General features: G+C 36.3%; 1 protein-coding gene across 3 annotated transcripts; it reads right to left on the minus strand.

Annotated features, from left to right (window-relative positions):
• Positions 1 to 12,490: 12,490 nt before the first annotated feature.
• Positions 12,491 to 17,785, minus strand: LOC107558848 (ras-related protein Rab-38-like). Of its 3 annotated transcripts, none has more exons than XM_016242540.1 (3): positions 17,434 to 17,785; positions 15,790 to 16,070; positions 12,491 to 12,851 (listed from the first exon to the last, which is right to left on the minus strand). In XM_016242540.1, exons 1-3 carry the CDS (start codon positions 17,633 to 17,635, stop codon positions 12,699 to 12,701), a joined length of 636 nt encoding a protein of 211 aa, XP_016098026.1. In that variant the 5' UTR covers positions 17,636 to 17,785; the 3' UTR covers positions 12,491 to 12,698. The 3 variants fall into 3 exon arrangements, with proteins under 3 accessions (XP_016098026.1, XP_016098025.1, XP_016098024.1); XM_016242539.1 differs by lacking the exon at positions 17,434 to 17,785 and adding an exon at positions 16,157 to 16,683; XM_016242538.1 differs by lacking the exons at positions 15,790 to 16,070; positions 17,434 to 17,785 and adding exons at positions 14,700 to 14,980; positions 15,067 to 15,487.
• Positions 17,786 to 19,672: the final 1,887 nt, after the last annotated feature.

Raw genomic sequence — 19,672 nt, forward strand, 5'->3', positions numbered from 1 at the left:
CCCCTACCCCCTCCCTCATCTTTGTTTACTAGAATTAAGAAATTGTTTACTAACTTTATTTGGCAAAATAAACGTCCCAGGCTACGTCTACCTTTATTATACCTACCATTTGATCGAGGAGGACTTAAATGTCCAAACATTCAGTGGTATTACTGGGCAGCCCAATTGCGTACAATCATGTTTTATTTTTCATCTGAAAGCCCTCCTGCTTGGGTGGATTTGGAATCATGTTCTGTTACACCAAGATTACCGTTGCACTTATACTTGTATTCGGCAGATCACAAGCACCTAAGAAAAAACACAGACAACCCTATTGTATCGAACATGACTAATATTTTGTTTGATTCTTGTAAATATTTGAACATAAACCCCTACTGGTCATGTTTCAGTCCTATTTGGGGTAATGTTAATTTTAAACCAGGGAAATGTGATGCAGGATTTCGGATATGGGCTGAAAAAGGGTTAAGGAAAGTGCAAGACATGTACAATGAGGATGAAATATTTATGTCCTTTGCAGAAATATCAACCAAATATGGCATTCCAAAGACCCATTTTTTCAAATATCTTCAACTTAGAAGCTTTATATCCTCATCTCAAAATCATTCATTAGATATTCCTGTCATCTCCCCATTAGAGGCAGCAATCATAGGTCACTGTTATGATAAAGGTTCAATTTCCTCTTTGTATGAATTGTTTGTATCTGGGTCTAATGAATCCTCAGAATCTAAACTAAGATTATGGAAAGAAGATATAAATGATGAAATATCTCTAGAGGATTGGAATGAGGCATGCAAGAAGGCTCAGATACAGACAACAGTAGCTTGAAACTCATACAATGTAAATGGCTGATGCGAACATATATAACTCCTGTTATGTTGCACAAGTTTAATGATAATATTCCTGACACCTGTATAAAGTGTAATGAGGCGAGAGGTACACTGTACCACTGTATATGGGAATGCGAGAAAGTTAAGTCTTTTTGGAAAGGTATAATTGATATGATTGATCAAATTCTATCAAAGAAATTACCACTGGATCCTAAGCTTTTTATTCTGGGTATATATCCTATCAGTCCTCTCTTACAAAGCAAAGAGGTCAGATTCATTGAAATGTGTATTTTACAAGCTAAACGAATAATTGCTCTTAATTGGAAAAATATCAATGAGCCAAGAATTGGAAAGTGGATCAAAGAAATGGCGTCAAACATGTCAATGGAAAAGATCACATATATTGTCAAAAAGAAACAAAACTTTTTGAAGATGTATGGAGACCTTTTACTAATTTCTTAAGACACAATGTTAATGTTGGTAGTCTGCTACAGCAAGCTCTGAGGGAGTAAAGTAGTATCATGATCTTCTTTACAGACTTGGGAAACACTCTTTACTTGATTTAGGTGTCTTTAAATTTGTATTTTATTTATTTCTAATTATTTTTTATTTTTTCCCCCCTTCTTTTGTTTTGGGATGGGGTGATGGGAGGGAGAATTTGGTGTAAAATGTTTGCTGTGTTTACATGATTGTTACTTACTGTGTAATCTGCTGTAATATGCAAACTGAAAAAAGTAATAAATATATTGCTAAAAAAAAAAAAAAAGTATTGAGTACATGTACAGTAAATGAACATACTTTCCAGAAGGCCAACAATTCACTAAAAATGTTTTTTTATTGGTCTTATGAAGTATTCTAATTTGTTGAGATAGTGAATCGGTGGGTTTTTGTTAAATGTGAGCCAAAATCATCACAATTAAAAGAACCAAAGACTTAAACTACTTCAGTCTGTGTGCACTGAATTTATTTAATACACGAGTTTCACAATTTGAGTTGAATTACTGAAATAAATGAACTTTTCCACGACATTCTAATTTATTGAGATGCACCTGTGCATATATATATATATATATATGTATATATATATATAAATTCATCCATCACAGGTGATGTCTATTGATATTATGGTTGTGTTCTTGGTCTGGATCTGTGAGGGGTCTATTGGATCCAACCCTGCTATAAGATTATGAAGACCAGAAATCATCTCATTAATTTAGAAAATATAATGAGAATCATTACTGTAATCACTGCCATCCATAAAGACACAAAACATTAATGTCCGTCAATGTACTTGCATTTGTACATACCTCCAAACACACAATTGCCAGCAATTGGTAGTTGTTCTGACTCAAATATATACATTCAAATACTATACTTGTGCTGTCTTGTTTCACCGAACCCATCAGAGATTGATAAATTGAAAAAAATGAAGGTTATGCTTTCTCTTTTCTGTTCTCTCAGTCTTCTTTCTCATCTAATCACACACGCATGATCTGACCAGATGACTTGTGGCCGGCTGGAGGACGTGAGGAATCAGAAGCACATTACTAAAGACAGGAACACAGCTGGGTCCAGATCATCACCTCTGCCCGTGCTCCAGCTGGACCAGATGAAAACACATCTGATGGACCACGGGAGGAAATAAGACACAAAAGGTCTTTCTGTCATCCTTCCTTTCTCTCTGTCTGTCTGTTTGACATTTGCTTCTCAGTTTAATCGTTCCTCGTGAGCGTCCAGATGCTCCTGTAGTTCCAGTGAGGGTTTCAACTGGATTTCTCTGATTATTTGAATGTAGATTTGCCATTTTATTTCTCCGTCTGTCTGCTGTGCTTTGCCTCCCAGTTCATTAACTGTTCATTTACACACTCCTCTTTCCTTCCGTGCGCTTCTCCCCAGTCTGCGAATGATTGTTTATTAGCTCTGATTCGCTTTCGCTTTTTAATTAAAATCCTCTTCTGCTGAAGCTGTGGAGAGACACAGGCCTGCAGGACCCTCAAGAAAGATGTGCTGGGACTTGCTCTGCTTATCAGTCAATCTGCATTATATTGCTTTTTATTATTAGTTCATTCAAATAAAATGGCAATTTGTGTGGTTTATAATTGTGTTGGCGGGCAAGTCTCACATAGCCAAACTTTTGAAAATAACCAGAAGAGTTCAGCTTGTTAAAAAAGTGACCAAATGCAGTTATTTTTATTTTTATGTGATATTTGTTGGTGTGAAATTATTTTATATCGCAGGTTTTCCTGAGCTTAATGGTTATGAGTTGATGAAAAGCTAATAATGAATTCAGTCATAAAAATAAAAATTAATAATTTTAAAGCAAAACACTTTTATTTATTTAATTTTTTTGTGGGAATCATAATACAATTTCTTCTGGATTCATTGATGAGTAGTATTTTTTGCAGTATAAATGTATACATTTTCCCCCCTAGTTTGGGAATCCTAGTTTTATAGCGCTATCATAATCATAGTTTATATTTATACTTCCACTCCTTTCAGTGAAGGATATAAACCTGTAAAAATCTCAAAATCCTCAAAAAGTTATTTTTTGGACTTATTCATTCTAGCAGCTTTTTGAAACATGTAAACACAACTTGTAATGAATCAGATGTGACCTGCAGATTCCAGTTAGCTTTTGTCATTGTCCTGTGCAGTTCATCTGATCCTGAGACTAACAGGTAAGAAATGGCTTGACTGCTTTTATGAGCATACTGGAAGTGTAGACCGTACTTATGATTGTGAACACGACACTATTATGTGAATTCATCCATTTGTCTGACCAGTTAAACCACACAGGAATCGCTGATCTCACCGAGAGATAAATGAAGGCAATGTAGTCAATTAAAGCTTTTTAATAGTCAAGCAGACAAAATCCATAAAGTCTGTCTGTGTGAGAGCTGTGCAGACGCCAGTATGGAGCCAGCGGTGCGTAATAGTGTTTTCCAGGCCTTGACGGAAAGATTAAATATCAAACGAGCATCTCTGAGGACCTCAGTCTTTGATAAAATGCCACTAATAAAATAAAGCCTGAAAATGACTGGAGACTCGTTATCAGATGGAGTCCACAGAGCGGGAGGATTTCCAGACAGAATAAAGAGAGAGAGAGGATGAAAGAGAAATCCGAGGAGGTGAAGAGACGTCTACAACATATGGCCTTTATGAGACGCACATCTGCTTGATGGAGGGACACTAGAGGAAGTGCTCTGGCATCCTTCCTGTCACCTCGTTTGATCGCTGGTCCAGATGTGCCCACAGGTGCTCATGTCCTTCACCACCAACAGACCATCATAATATCAAGGACACTCCTTCAAGTGTACTGAGAGATTGGGAATGATAGACAGGTATTTTACATCAATAATTTGTGACCCTGGAGCACAAAAGCAGTGTTAAGTCGCTGGGGTATATTTGTAGCAATAGCCAACAATACATTGTATGGGTCAAAATTATACATTTTTCTTTTATGCCAAAAATCATTAGGATATTAAGTAAAGATCATGTTCCATGAAGATATTTTGTAAATTTCCTACTGTAAATATATCAAAACTTAATTTTTGATTGGTAATATGCATTGCTAAGAACTTAATTTGGACAACTTTAAAGGCGATTTTCTCAATATTTAGATTTTTTTTTTTGCACATTCAGATTACAGATTTTCAAATAGTTGTATCTCCTATCCTAACAAACCATACATCAATGGAAAGCTTATTTATTCAGCTTTCAGATGATGTATAAATCTCAATTTCGAAAAAATTGACCCTTATGACTGTGGTCCAGAGTCACATATATCTATATTTGTTGTGTTTTAGTTCTACACTGCATTCTACACTGACAGTCAGTTGAAGAATTAAAGATTAGATCATTTGGCCTAATTGTGACATTTACTGGAGACCTAACAGACAACAAACAAACTCCCTTCCGAACATTTAACATGGTATGTATTGTTTCAAAATACCATAAAGCATATATAGTTAGAATATGAATGAATAAATGTTTACACTATTTGAAGGAGATTCCATATTTATTTAAAACAATGGTTAACATGGTAAGTATTTGTGATTTTGTGACAGATTTAGAATCTTTAAGATTCCGATGGTGTTTAAAGTAACTTTTTCCTTTGTTTTGAAAATAAATAATACATAATACATGCATAATAAATAAGTGATTCTGTTGGAAAAAGATCTCTTATTTATTGATTTATGTGTTTGGGTAACATGGTAAATGTTTGTAATTTGATGACAAAATGTTTAACATCAAATTATTTGTGTAATATAACTTTTTATTTTGTTTAGAAAATAAATCATGCATAATAGATAGACAGATAGATGGATAGATATAGATAGATAGATAAAAAACTATGGGTAACATGGAAAATGTTTGTAATTTTATGAAGGATTTAGGATGTTTCACACTGAATTTGTGTTTGTTTTGACATTTATTTGTGCTGTAAAGTTTCTCCAGGGAATGTTTGATGAGGTGCTGTAAATAGAGCAGTCTGAGATCTATTTATGGGTAACATGGTAAATGTTTGTAATTTGATGACTTAAAATGTTTAACATCAAATTATTTGTGTAATATAACTTTTTATTTTGTTTAGAAAATAAATCATGCATAATAGATAGACAGATAGATGGATAGATATAGATAGATAGATAGAAAACTATGGGTAACATGGAAAATGTTTGTAATTTTATGAAGGATTTAGGATGTTTCACACTGAATTTGTGTTTGTTTTGACATTTATTTGTGCTGTAAAGTTTCTCCAGGGAATGTTTGATGAGGTGCTGTAAATAGAGCAGTCTGAGATCTAAACCATAATGAGTTCAACCACATCCTCTCATTACAGGATGACTGAAATACAGGAGCAGCGCTCCATCATCTCTCTCTCTCTCTCACTCTCACTGCTGTGCTTATAATGGACTGGACTCGGCATGATAGATATAGATAGATAGATAGAAAACTATGGGTAACATGGAAAATGTTTGTAATTTTATGAAGGATTTAGGATGTTTCACACTGAATTTGTGTTTGTTTTGACATTTATTTGTGCTGTAAAGTTTCTCCAGGGAATGTTTGATGAGGTGCTGTAAATAGAGCAGTCTGAGATCTAAACCATAATGAGTTCAACCACATCCTCTCATTACAGGATGACTGAAATACAGGAGCAGCGCTCCATCATCTCTCTCTCTCTCTCACTCTCACTGCTGTGCTTATAATGGACTGGACTCGGCATTTACTACACTATTCAGAACTGAAAATTGAAAAATCAGAATGCTTGATAAGGTATTAATTTCTCAAAATTGAGAAGGATGGCTCTATTACTGATCTCAGTAATTTCACTGAATGTTTTAAGATCATTCTTATAAATTCTTCTTTGCAGAAGAGCATCACACCTTTAGTTCATGGATGTCTGGACTGCTAGTGAGTGTTTGATTTCTCGTTTGATTTTACATAATAGCTGGCTTTTTCCTTTCCCTTCCCTTGTTACTCTAAGCCAGTATCAACATGGAACAGCATTCACAACCCATTTAATCTCTATAATGTGACGTATTTCTGAGTGACACAATATGCAATGAAATATATAAGGTGGGACTCGACTTTATCCGTCAGGATTTGATTGGATGTTGAAAAGTGTCTCTGTATGTCAAGTGAGTCGAGGTTTGAAAAATGAAAGGGGTTTGGAGTTAGACTTTAGATTATAAACAATATTGTTCTGTGGAATAATGTTCTAAGATTGTTTTTTCACAATAAGACCAGGAACATGTAAGGAAGTGAATAGTGAAGATCTTGATTTCGTGTTGAATTTATCATTCAACATCCAGAACGTGATTTCTGTCATTGCACGGATATAAATGTGTGCTGCTAAGAGAATCAAAGAGCATCTAAGGATCTAGTACTGAATGTGCAAAAAACAGGAATCACTATTCAAAGAACATGGAGTTTCCATGGTTACACATCAACCCCCCACATGTCTTACACACCCCAGAACCCAGAGGGGTGCAGGACTGAACTCCGGTGGCAGGGATTTTGCCTCCTCTTTTTTTTATCAGCATATGCTGTTGGTCACATGACAGTTTCATAGGGTGAATGTTTTATTTTTACACAGATCTCTCTCTCTCTCACTCACTCACTCACTCACACACACACACACACAAACTTAAATATCATGTTGCATTTTGTAATTGTAGACCTTGTAGGTCTATGTATATGTAGCTATATAATGTACTCAATCTCACCTTCCATTTTCAGTTGAAGTATACACACACACACACACACATAATATATACAGTATATACTGTGTGTATTTATATATATTGATTCATAGTGAACATGTGAGACAATTTCCATAATATATCTTGATGGTAACGCATTTTATTTACAGTGTACCATGACCTTTAATACATTAATCAGCTGTGAAAGGAAAGTACTTTTTTTTTTTTACATTATATGTAATTTCATAATTTTTATGATTTAGAAGATGAATTATCCTTAATATTTTAGTATACTGAAGTTTAATGTTTTGATGTAGTGTGTAAGTATTGGTGCTAAATTAAGAAAAATCTGCTTATTTTCAGATCAATACATATTCAGTGTCTGCACTCATCTTTCTTATTAGTGCTGACTAATAACTATCCTGACTAGTACTGGCTGGAATAAATAATAAACATGGTTTACTTTTAATGCTTAAAAATCAAGTACTTTTGTAGTTTTACTCCAGTAAAATTGAAAAGGATTACTTATACGTTTGCTGGAGCAATACTGTATTGTAGTACTTTTACTCAAGTATACTTGATTTGTGTACTTCGTCCATCAGTGACAATAATGTTGTCAATTAGACACTGCATTGCATGCAAAAATAGCAATATTTCCCTTTTGACTTGTCAAAACTCATGAATCGTGCACTATACGATGAGGAATGTATTAAACGTAATAGTCCGTTTTGATTTCATGTTGACCTCAAACTTTTAAGGAAGGGATATCATGTGCAACAGCATGTAACATGTTTATTGTGGCATTGTGTTGTGTTTCACTATTGTTTTTGTAGTATGCAGTACACTAGTGTTTCATTCTCGACACAGCCTGAGTGTGTCTTGTTCAGTTTGTCAGGTTTCAGCAGGAGCGTTTATGACTTTGTTCACTATTGATCTCAATCACATACCTGCACATGTGTGTCTGTTACTGACATTTGTTTGCTCGTGGTTGATCTATGATAGGCCTGTCAGTAGTCGTTTGGGTACGACTGAGCTTCATTCCACTCTTGTCCACCTCTGGGTCGCTCATAATTCCTGGCGTCTGTACATGCGTGTCACACTCGCACACAGATTCAGCTTTTCTCATTACTGCACGTGTCAGAGATGCTTAAACTCCAGATGAGTGATCACTGCGATCTACAGGTGTGTGTGTGTGTGTGTATGTCGCTCAAACAACCACACACACATCTGCAGCAATGCATGCGTGCATGAGTAACATGCTGACACACATTCGTGCATTTAAGCAAATGTTCTTTCAATGCTGCTGTACATGCATCACAATTATATTTGACTTTTGTTGTGAATGATTTATGAATGAAAGCATTTATAACAGCAGCTGTATGAATGCATTTTCGTTTGCAGACAGCTGATGTTCACTCTCTCTCATTTTAATGCACAAATGCACGTTTAGTTTTAATTAAATGTCAAGCGATGTCAATTTTGATTTTATCTGCTATAATTCACTGGCCTGTTTCTAAAGCTGCTCTTTTCTTTCTCCAAATGGAGTATTTACAGATCATCTCCATTCCTTACGTCCTTATTAATGTTGTAATCCCCAGTCTTTGCAGCTCATCCTCTCTTTCTCTGTCTATTTCACGGTTTTCTATTCTTTCATCAAAGCTGAAGTGTGTGTCTTGTTGCGATAGCATTAGACACATTTATCAGGCATTTATTATTTATTATAATATGACTGGACTGAAAAGTTGACATTTTTCTCAAACTTTAAAATGGCAAATTATGATTATTAGACAATAATCACTGAATTAATCATGCATGTCATGAGGTCATGTGACAGCAATGTAACACAAGTGTTTGAAACATTAGGAGCATGGTCACATTTACTATTTTTCATCAGATTTTCGTGGACAAAATACACATTTCTAATGAATTTGCCGTTTAAAATATATTAACTTTAAATGTAATAACAAAAATACACTACAGTTAAAATGATAATCAAGGACTTTACATGTGCTTCAGCATGTTAGTCAACACATTAAAATGGGTGTAGCTTTTGAAGCATGGCAAAAGATTACATAAAACATAAATTTGTACTTTAAAATTTGGCATTTTTAAAAGAGTACTTAAGTGTGTTAAGTCATGAGTGTATACTTAGCTACTGTGGTGTTTTATTTTAATATTATATTATCAGCAAGTACAAATTTAAAATGTAATATAATTCTTAAAAGTAAATAAGTATTCAAAAAATATTAATATTATATTTTTTTTAATTTTAAGTACACTACAAGTGCACATTCAACACAATTAAGCACCTTTTTTTTTTACCTTAAAAATAGATATTTTAAATTTGTACTTTTTAAATTTTTATTTACATAATTGTGCATTTTTTATTTTATTATGAGTGAAGAAATAAATGTCAGAAAAGCTTGTTATACTAAGTGAAATTGGACATTGCATTGTTGGATAGTTTATTTGTTACAATGTGCTCGGTTGTACAATTTTGCTGCAGTATGTATAATCTGCACAGACATGCAATAATATTATATAATAGTATAATATAATATATTCTTATGTCTCTGCATTGTCTTGATGCTTCAGAATTTTTTTGGGACTACGCAAAACTTTCAGCTAATTATAGAAGAGAAAATGAAAGACAATAAAAAGAGGGCAAAACCTTTAAGAGAAGAAAAGAAAAGTGTTTCTCGGTGACTGGAAGACCTTATTCTCCTGTGGACTGTGACGGTCTGTCAGAGCCAAACAGCTCTGGGGCGATATCAGCCATTCCCAGAATTCAATTCATCTCCTCATTTAAAACATCCCAGAGAGAGAGAGAGAGAGAGAGTTGATGAGGGAAGGGTTGGAATATGACGATGGACTAAAACATCTCTCAGTAATTGAGAGCGAAAATGAATCTACTCTTTTCAATTCTGAGAAATTCAACCTGATACTGAACAAGATACAAGATGAGGAACAGAAAAAAAAAAAAGAGACAAACATGGAGACCTGAGCTGAATGCCAATTCATGTCCAATGCAAGATTAGGATTAATGCACCCCAAACAATCACACGCAAAAGCTGTATGGATTCTGTTCTATTTATTGCATGAATTTTTGCTAAACTTATGCTTGCATGCAAAAATAAACAGTATGTGACGTGATCTAAGGTATCATGATGCAAGTTTTTTTTCAATTTAAAAATGTGTTACACTGCCTTAAATGTTTGTTGAGTCAACTTGAAAAGTGATGTCTTTAATTGGCAACTTGGATATTTGAATATCTCAACAATCTAGAGAAGTTATGCTACATTTTAAGTAAATAGTTGCCACTGTCACTTTTTACAATTAGTACGGTTTTGTCTAGTACTGTACATGCTTTCCAGTCATCACCAGCAAAGTACACGTCAAAAATATTAAGCCTAAATGTAAGATTTATGTACTTAAATTGCATACAAATTTACATCCATTTGGATTACACCCATATACCTTAATTATTCCACAGCTAGCAATATTTGAACCATGTTCATACTTTTTCACAATGAACAGATTTATGCAGATTCCAAGAATTTGAATAAATGCATTTTAAAAATATGATTACTTAAAAATCAAATAGATTCAAATAATAATAATATACGATGTCAGGATTTTTAAAAATCTGGCCTGTATTCTGAGCTGGTGGAGAGAACTAAATAAATAAAAGTGGTATTTTACAATCATAATCCTCATTAATCAAGGGCAATAAAAGCCTCTCAAGATCCAGACGCAGAAGCATGTGTATCATGTCAGCCCACCACATCAGAGCGCGAGAGTGAACGACTCTTTGACCTGCCGGTCATGCTCTAGTTTGCATATCAAATGAATTCTCCTCCATGTGTGTCGGGTCAGAGATGAATTGACCTGGAATATCTCGCAACCAATTTATTTCGTTAGGAGCCGTGAGACTGGAATCCCACGGCCTGAGCGAACACACACACGCACACGCGCACACGCGCACACACACACACACAGATCTTCTGTACCTCAGTGTTTGACACAGTCCAATTCAACAGCAAATTATGCCAAGATAATCAATGAATAGTGATTTAAACATACAAAACATATCTATTATTACTGTCTGCAAACACACCAAACACCTTTCATTGTGCCTGTGCTTTTCAGGATAATCAACTTGCACTCGAAAAAAAATTAATTAAAAAAATTGGCCTACATTTAAGATTTATGTATTTGAATTGCATATAAAATCTCCAGCCTTTGGATTACAGTTTTAACAAACTAATCTAACTAAATCTAATCTAATCAAACTAAACTACTGGGTAAATAGAGGGGTATTTACAGGACATCATCATATATGCTCTAATAAAATATGCTCTAATAAAATATGTATACATGTACAACTGACTCTTGATAAATAAAAAGAACAAACATTGTCGGTTGATAGCACTGTAGTGTTTAAAACAAATGACAAACATTAGAAATCAGAACATTTGACAGGGTCTCTACAGGTCTTAAAAAGCCATAATTCACCCTTCCACAAATGAAGGCCTTAATTCAAAGCAAAAAGTAAAGTTACAGCATTAATGTTGCATGCGAAAACCCTGTTCTAATCAAACACATGAAGTCTTGTTTTCTAAGAAATTGAGCAAAATGAAGTGAGTTTATGTTTAAAGCAAGAACAAATATCTGTCATTTGAATTAAGTGGATTTTTCTGAGATGTTTGTTCTTGTTTTAATCATGAACTCTCTTGATTTGGATCAATTTCTTAGAAAACAAGACTTCTGGTCTTACGTCATTTTGCTTCTCAAGTAAATGTATGTTGATTTAAGAATCTTCAGACTGTTTTGCAGGGTGATCAGAAGGATCAGTAAAAGTTATTTCCATTTGGTAGTGTTTAGGAGCAGAGCTATTCAAACCTTTAGCTTTTTTAGTGAAATCAATCAAGTAATGTAGATCTGCTGAAAGTTGTATTTTCAGAGTTTGAAGTGTTGCGAATACGAGACATTTACATTTAGACACCATATCGACATATTGTTTTCCTTGCATTTTATTCCTTAGATTTTCTTTTCCTGGTTTTATAAAGTCTTATATTTACTTTCAGAAAACCTGCAGAAACCCCGTTTTAGAAAAATCTGACTGCATGTACCAGAAATGTTCAAATTCATGAATACTTTTAATACCTGAATAATTCATGAGCAGCATGACTTCGGCTGACTTAAAAGAGAGAAAAAAAAGGAAAATATTGCAAAAATATAACGTTTTTTAATTTGTTGATTTTTGCATATTCAGACGATTTCTGTTTGTCAGTAAAACTATGAATTAACAGCAAATTTAGGTCAGTAATATTATTTTAAAAAAATGAAAGAATGGATGGTAAAATGGCCTTTTGGCCGTTTTGATTCTGCAGGAACCTAAGGTTCTCGTGAAGTTTTGCAGGTGAATTTCTCACCACTGTCTCTTTCTCTTAAAAATGTTCTGCTCTGCAGAGTGTTGGATAAGGCTTGTTACCATGGAGACATGGCGGCAAGGTCTCATCTCCGCCGCTGACACAGATAAACAGAGACGAGAGGAGACATGAATGAGATGAGAAGGGAAGAAACATGATGGAAAGACCTGAAAGAGACAGGATGAGGTCGAATGGATAAGCGCTCCTCTGGGACCCTCTGGAGATCTTCTTCAGGACCTGAAACACGCAGAGCAGGTTCCTCCGCGGCTGGACTCCTGCTGCGGCGAGATGGTTTCTGCAACCTCTGACTGCAGCAGATCATTCTCATTAGCTATAATGTGCTTCACCAGACAGTGGGCGGCCTCATCTATATTAATATTCTCCTGCAGAGAGAGAGAGAGATAGTACCTTTCCTGTCAGTGTTCACACACCTCGTCTCTGGCTGTGACTGCATTAATTAGCTCGTGAATATTCATGACATACTGTAGCCGAAGGACTGTGAGTCAGCAGAAAGTGTGTGAGCGGTAATCATCTTCACACACAAACACACCTGATTCACCACAAATGTAGTAATGATGCTGAAAATTCAGCTTTGATCACAGCGATAAATGACATTTTAAATTATATTCACAATAGAAAACAGTCATTTTAAATTGTAACAATATTTCACAGTATTACTGTATTTACTGTATTTTGATCAAATAAATGCAGCCTTGGTGAGCAGAAAAGACTTCTTTCAAAAACATAAAAAAATGGAACAGACACCAAACTTTTGAACAGTAGTGTAGATTAAAATAACACTGCAAGTTTGAACATGAACAAGTAAAAATGAGATGTTTTCATTTGAGGAGTCTGACCACAAGTAAATGATGACAGAATTGTAATCTTTTGCTTAAAAAGATGGAATAAAAAAAATGAAATAAAAAATTTAAAAGGTAATTGTGACTTTTTATCTCACAATTCTGACTTTTTGTGCAATCTCGTAATTGCAAGAAAAAAAATCTCAGAATTACGAGATAAAAACTCACAATTCTATGTTTTTTTATTCCCACCACAGAATTAAAAAAATGCAACTTTTTCTCACAATTGTGACTTTTTTTCTTGCAATTGTGACAATTCGGACTTTTCTTCTCAGAACTGAGTGTTAACATCTTGAGTTTATATTGAGTTTTGCCATGGAATAAAAAATAAAAAAGGTCATTGAGACTTTCTATATCTGAAATCAGATTTTTTTTTCTTCTCAGAATTGTGAGTTTATACAGTTTATATCTCACTTGAACTGCAAGTTTTATAGGCTTGTAATTGCGGGTTTAACACCTAGCAATTTTTAATTTTTTTTAAGTCAGAATTGTGAGAAATAAACTCAGTATTGTGAGATAAAAAGTGGCATTTACAGTTTTTTTTTTTATCCAATGGCGGAAACAAGCTTCCATGAAAGAGTGTGTCATGTGTTAAATGAGTCTTTCAACCAATTAAACCACAAACAAGGCTTGTTCACACTGGGACGAATATTGCTCTGGATTATCGCCGACGTTTAGCGCCGCGTGACTAAACAAAGGGCATCAATGTGAGTGTGCACACCGACGCACGCACAAAATGCGAGGTGTAAAAGCGTAATTTTTTAAAACCCGTCTCTGGCTTGTTTTTTTGGTTTGTGTTAAAAACTGGCCGACTCCATGAGATCGGCGCTTTTGTTCACGTGCCTGGAGCAGCTGAAGTTACAGTAAAACACGACTTGGTAGCACTCAAGCACAAAACGGTCTTGCCGAGCACACATTGATGCCTAACGACAAAGAGGAAGTAAGTCGACCAAGAAGATGCATCGAGGCAAGATGAATGTAGAGCTGCTGGTCTCACCGGTGTCTGAACACAAAGGGCTTTATGGCAAACGCAACAGCGACAACAAAAATCTCGATAAGAGGGAGTTGTTATGGAGAGGAATTGCAGATCAAATTGGATGCGATGTGTACCTGGGTATTTCTGTTTTTCATTAAGCGCCATCTAATGTCAGGGAGTGAATTTGCATGTTCACTCGGCTCGTCGCCAGAGAAAACAACTTGGGTATGAACACAAAAGATGAAAACGGTCAGCGATAAGCGAGCGCGATAATCGTCCCGGTGTACGAGGCTTTGCCCTCACCATGACCTCTCACGTGACCTTTTAACCCCTGTGCACACTGATCTTGAATATCTGAAGACTCTGGTGGTGATTTGAGATGATTCATGATGTACCTTGGCTGAAGTTTCAAACCATCCCACGAAGCCGTTCTCCTGGCAGAACTGCTCCATCTTGATGCCATTGTTGGTGAGAACGTCTCTGCCCTGATCACACTTGTTGGCGAGCAATACGGCCGCCACGTGTTTGCCGTTGGATAAACTCAGCTTGGCGTCGAGATCCTCCTTCCACTTTGTCACCGCCTCGAATGTTGACGGCTGTGTGACGTCGAAAACGATGAAGGCTCCCATGGCCTCTCGATAATATACCCGCGTCATGTTCCCGAAACGCTCCTGGCCTGCAGAAGAGAATGAATCAGAACAAACCGCATGACAGATAAAGGCTTCTGTAAATCGCAGCTATATAGGTCATGAACATACATACATTTCACCGTGACTTCGTGATGATCACAGCAGAACTCAAAGACAACAATGAGAGGTTTATCTTCAGCTGAAGCCTTGGGTGAATGCGCTAGAACCTCAGTCTCTTTGCTTTTTCTTTTCTCTGATCCACGTGATCGTACTTTGAGATTCTTGTACACATTTCCAAGCGTCCGAACTAAAGCCTGGATATCATTAATGAGGAAAAGCACATTCCAACGGCTCATATTGATCAACTCCACTGAGCTCCAGCCTCACGCCGTTAAACTTAAAACTCAGTGCTCAGGATTAGTGTCAGAAGTTACTGGAGCAGCGGAGTGAAGCCTGAGAAACTATGAAGAGAGCAATGGAAACTACCCAGCTAGCAAAGTTCTCTCAAAGTTAAGAATAAAGTTCTTCCAATAACTTTTGTTCAAATGATGTGGTCTTTAATAACATTCTAAATCAAATTGGATGCGATGTGTACCTGGGTATTTCTGTTTTTCATTAAGCGCCATCTAATGTCAGGGAGTGAATTTGCATGTTCACTCGGCTCGTCGCCAGAGAAAACAACTTGGGTATGAACACAAAAGATGAAAACGGTCAGCGATAAGCGAGCGCGATAATCGTCCCGGTGTACGAGGCTTTGCCCTCACCATGACCTCTCACGTGACCTTTTAACCCCTGTGCACACTGATCTTGAATATCTGAAGACTCTGGTGGTGATTTGAGATGATTCATGATGTACCTTGGCTGAAGTTTCAAACCATCCCACGAAGCCGTTCTCCTGGCAGAACTGCTCCATCTTGATGCCATTGTTGGTGAGAACGTCTCTGCCCTGATCACACTTGTTGGCGAGCAATACGGCCGCCACGTGTTTGCCGTTGGATAAACTCAGCTTGGCGTCGAGATCCTCCTTCCACTTTGTCACCGCCTCGAATGTTGACGGCTGTGTGACGTCGAAAACGATGAAGGCTCCCATGGCCTCTCGATAATATACCCGCGTCATGTTCCCGAAACGCTCCTGGCCTGCAGAAGAGAATGAATCAGAACAAACCGCATGACAGATAAAGGCTTCTGTAAATCGCAGCTATATAGGTCATGAACATACATACATTTCACCGTGACTTCGTGATGATCACAGCAGAACTCAAAGACAACAATGAGAGGTTTATCTTCAGCTGAAGCCTTGGGTGAATGCGCTAGAACCTCAGTCTCTTTGCTTTTTCTTTTCTCTGATCCACGTGATCGTACTTTGAGATTCTTGTACACATTTCCAAGCGTCCGAACTAAAGCCTGGATATCATTAATGAGGAAAAGCACATTCCAACGGCTCATATTGATCAACTCCACTGAGCTCCAGCCTCACGCCGTTAAACTTAAAACTCAGTGCTCAGGATTAGTGTCAGAAGTTACTGGAGCAGCGGAGTGAAGCCTGAGAAACTATGAAGAGAGCAATGGAAACTACCCAGCTAGCAAAGTTCTCTCAAAGTTAAGAATAAAGTTCTTCCAATAACTTTTGTTCAAATGATGTGGTCTTTAATAACATTCTAAAAATGTTAGCACACAACCATTATCTGTACATCGTTCATGGAATGTTTTTTCTGAGATATTGTAGTTGAACGTTTGTCTAACATTTTTTAAATGTAGCTATGTGTTTCAGAATATTCAGAGAATATTTAAAAGTAATGTTCCATAATGTTTGCAAAATTCTGAAATGGAATGTTCCCTTAATGTTTGCATAAACAAGAATTTTTTTTTTAAACGGACCCTTTGAACGTTTAGAAAACATTCAGAAATAATTTCTACATAATTTAATAGGAACCTTTGCAAAACGTTTCCAGAACACATTTTAGTCAGCTGGGTAGTGCAGCAACATGAGACGTCCATAAATAGAGATAAATAGTTGCCATTTACAACCAAAGAAATTATGCTTTCTTTACAGTAAATGCCTTTTTGATATCAAATGGAATGACATTCAGTCATGTAAACGTTTTAAGTGCCCAAATACCTTTTTTTTCCTCTTAAGAACGGCTTCACAATGGCAAATCACGCTCCTGTCTGATGTCTCTGCTCATTTCATCCATTTACAGCAACGTTACTGTTTTCCTTCAGTTTTTTTTAAAGGTGGAAATCTCCCTCACATGAGCGACGAACACATCTATCTATCATGCAAGTTATGAACTTTGACAAATTAAGAGTAAACAAAAAATAACGTAAAAATACGCACAGTGTCAATATCTAAGGCTGTACATATACAAATTAATAAATTTATAAATGCATTGTGTAATTATTTAGTTTTTATTATTATTGTTGTTGTACGTAACAAATTTTAGGCACAGAAGAATAATAATAATAAAAAAAAACTAATAATGCAAAAAGTGTAAATTACCGGCGATGTCCCAGAGTTGCAGTCGGACGGTCTCCTGGGCGAGGTTGAGAACTTTGAGAGCGAAATCCACGCCGATCGTCGCGCGGTAGTTCGGTGAGAAGTTCTGGTGCACGTAGCGCTTGATGATGCTGGTTTTCCCCGCACCCAGATCCCCGATCACCAGGATTTTATACAAGTGTTCCTTCGGGTGATGGTTCTGCATGGCTGTGTGAGACGGAGCCGAACATGCAGACTCTGAGGGAAGAAGCAGAAACGCCCCGGGGAGAGAAAAGCGCAACTCAAACTCGTTAGTCGAGCATGAGGCCGGAGACGTGAGGAGACGGAGGGGTTGAGCGTCTGTTGAAACGTCTTCATCGGTGTGTTAATCACAGCTGGCGGAAAAAAGATCATCGATACAGTTAGCTTAAACACTAACAAAGAGTACCAGATACCACCGCTATGAAAGGTATTTACCATGATCAACGCCTCGTTTTCTTCACCAGTTACAGTGGTAAAGGTCTCAAAACTGTGCGAAGGACCTATTGTAAGTTTACACTGATTATCCTAAAAATACAGGGGTTCTCAAAGTGGGGTCCGCGAAATAATCTCGGGTGTGTTTGAGGCGCTTCTGAGGATATAAACATGTGAACTTCATCTTCAGAACAGCCCTGAGAGTCACTTCACCAGAAATTCACCATTTCATTTGAGAAATCGACATATCACACACACACACACACAGGTTCACTGAGAAAAAAAACACTTAATTTACTTTTTTTACATTAACCATTTCTACAAATGTCAACATCCCTAAAAGTAGGTTTTGGTGAGTACTGACAAGTTTAGCTCACTTGTGGGTGCACATTTGTAGGTACAGACACACACACACTTTTGGACATGGTATCATAAAGCCATGATACCATGGTATTCTTTAAAATAATTTTCAATACCACATTTATACCATGGCATATAGTAACCATCAGTGTTGGGGAAAGTTACTTTTAAAAGTAATGCATTACAATATTGCGTTACTCCATAAAAAAAAAAAAAAAAAAAAAATTACGTTACTTTACTAGTTACTTGAAAAAAGTAATCTGATTACGTAACTCACGTTACTTGTAATACTTTACCCCCAACACTGGTAACCATTCAGTCCCATGGTTACCACCACAGCACATTTTTGTAAGGGGTTTCAGTCATAGTAAATTTACATGGCTTCCTTCAAAATGTGCAATATTCCTTGGATTGGATATGATTGGACCTATGAGGCAACAACTACTAGACAACCAATTCTGAAGCAAGCGGTTCCTTTAAGCTTTAAACAAGGTGTATAGAGATCATGGATGCTGTAGTTATGATAGAAATGCCAGTTGCATTACATCTCAAATGACCGAAACCCACTTGAATTCTGAACTGACTGAATTGTTCAAACTAACTGAAATTAACTTACAGAACAAGTTTATACAAATTTGATTTCATGCACTTTTCACTTAGGCTACACAAAAATCAAGTACACCTGAGGTCAAAAGTACCTTAAAAAGCAGCTTTATTAAAGATCATGACATACAGAAGCACAAAAATCAAAGATTGTGATAAAACCATTGGATTCAAATACAGTAGTCAACATTTGAAGTTGTCCTAAAACCAAAATGTGTTCTCGTCTTAGGACGACTTTGATGAACTATTTTGATCCACTTCAAATGCCGACTACTGTAGTCCTGAGCATCTTAACTGTTGGCAAATTATTCAAAATATACATACACATCCCTTTAGTCTACTGCTATTGACAAAGTGTGGTTCATTAAACCACAAGTACTGATTTTCCAGAGAATAATTGCCAACTTGATATTCTCCGAATACAAAATGACTTTGTCCAATTAAAAGAGTGGTGTAAAAATTGAGGGAGCAGAGTGCAAATGTGACATTCAGAGCTCACATGGATCAATGAAAATCTGAAATCCCTTTTTCTAAAAAAAAATAAAACACCCGCAATTTTAAGCAGCTGAAGCACATCGCAGGACCTGAAGGCACCCTACTTTCATTAGCACAGATCTAACAAGAAAGAAAAAAGAATGAAATGCTGTTTTCGATCATACAGTCCTTGTGGAAATCCACACGAACAGAACAAAAAAGACAGGACAACTTTGTGTTAAAAAATAATTAAGATTTTTTTAGATCAATTTAAAACCATAACTAGATTCTAGACGGGGTTGGTTTTGGGTGACAACAATTGGAAGAGTTGGTGACCCAAGACGGGAACATA

Source organism: Sinocyclocheilus grahami, unplaced genomic scaffold (genome assembly GCF_001515645.1).
Source record: "Sinocyclocheilus grahami isolate Dianchi unplaced genomic scaffold, SAMN03320097.WGS_v1.1 scaffold661.1, whole genome shotgun sequence".
NCBI lineage: Eukaryota > Metazoa > Chordata > Actinopteri > Cypriniformes > Cyprinidae > Sinocyclocheilus > Sinocyclocheilus grahami.

What these genes read in the sequence shown, in the direction of transcription:
- LOC107558848 (XM_016242539.1), bottom strand. Translation starts at nt 16,379, where the DNA reads ATGAGCCGTTGGAATGTGCTTTTCCTCATTAATGATATCCAGGCTTTA. An exon ending in TCACGAAGTCACGGTGAAAT is followed by an intron (nt 16,071 to 16,156) that starts GTATGTATGTTC and finishes TCTCTTCTGCAG; the next exon opens with GCCAGGAGCGTTTCGGGAAC. An exon ending in GGTTTGAAACTTCAGCCAAG is followed by an intron (nt 12,852 to 15,789) that starts GTACATCATGAA and finishes CTCTCTCTGCAG; the next exon opens with GAGAATATTAATATAGATGA.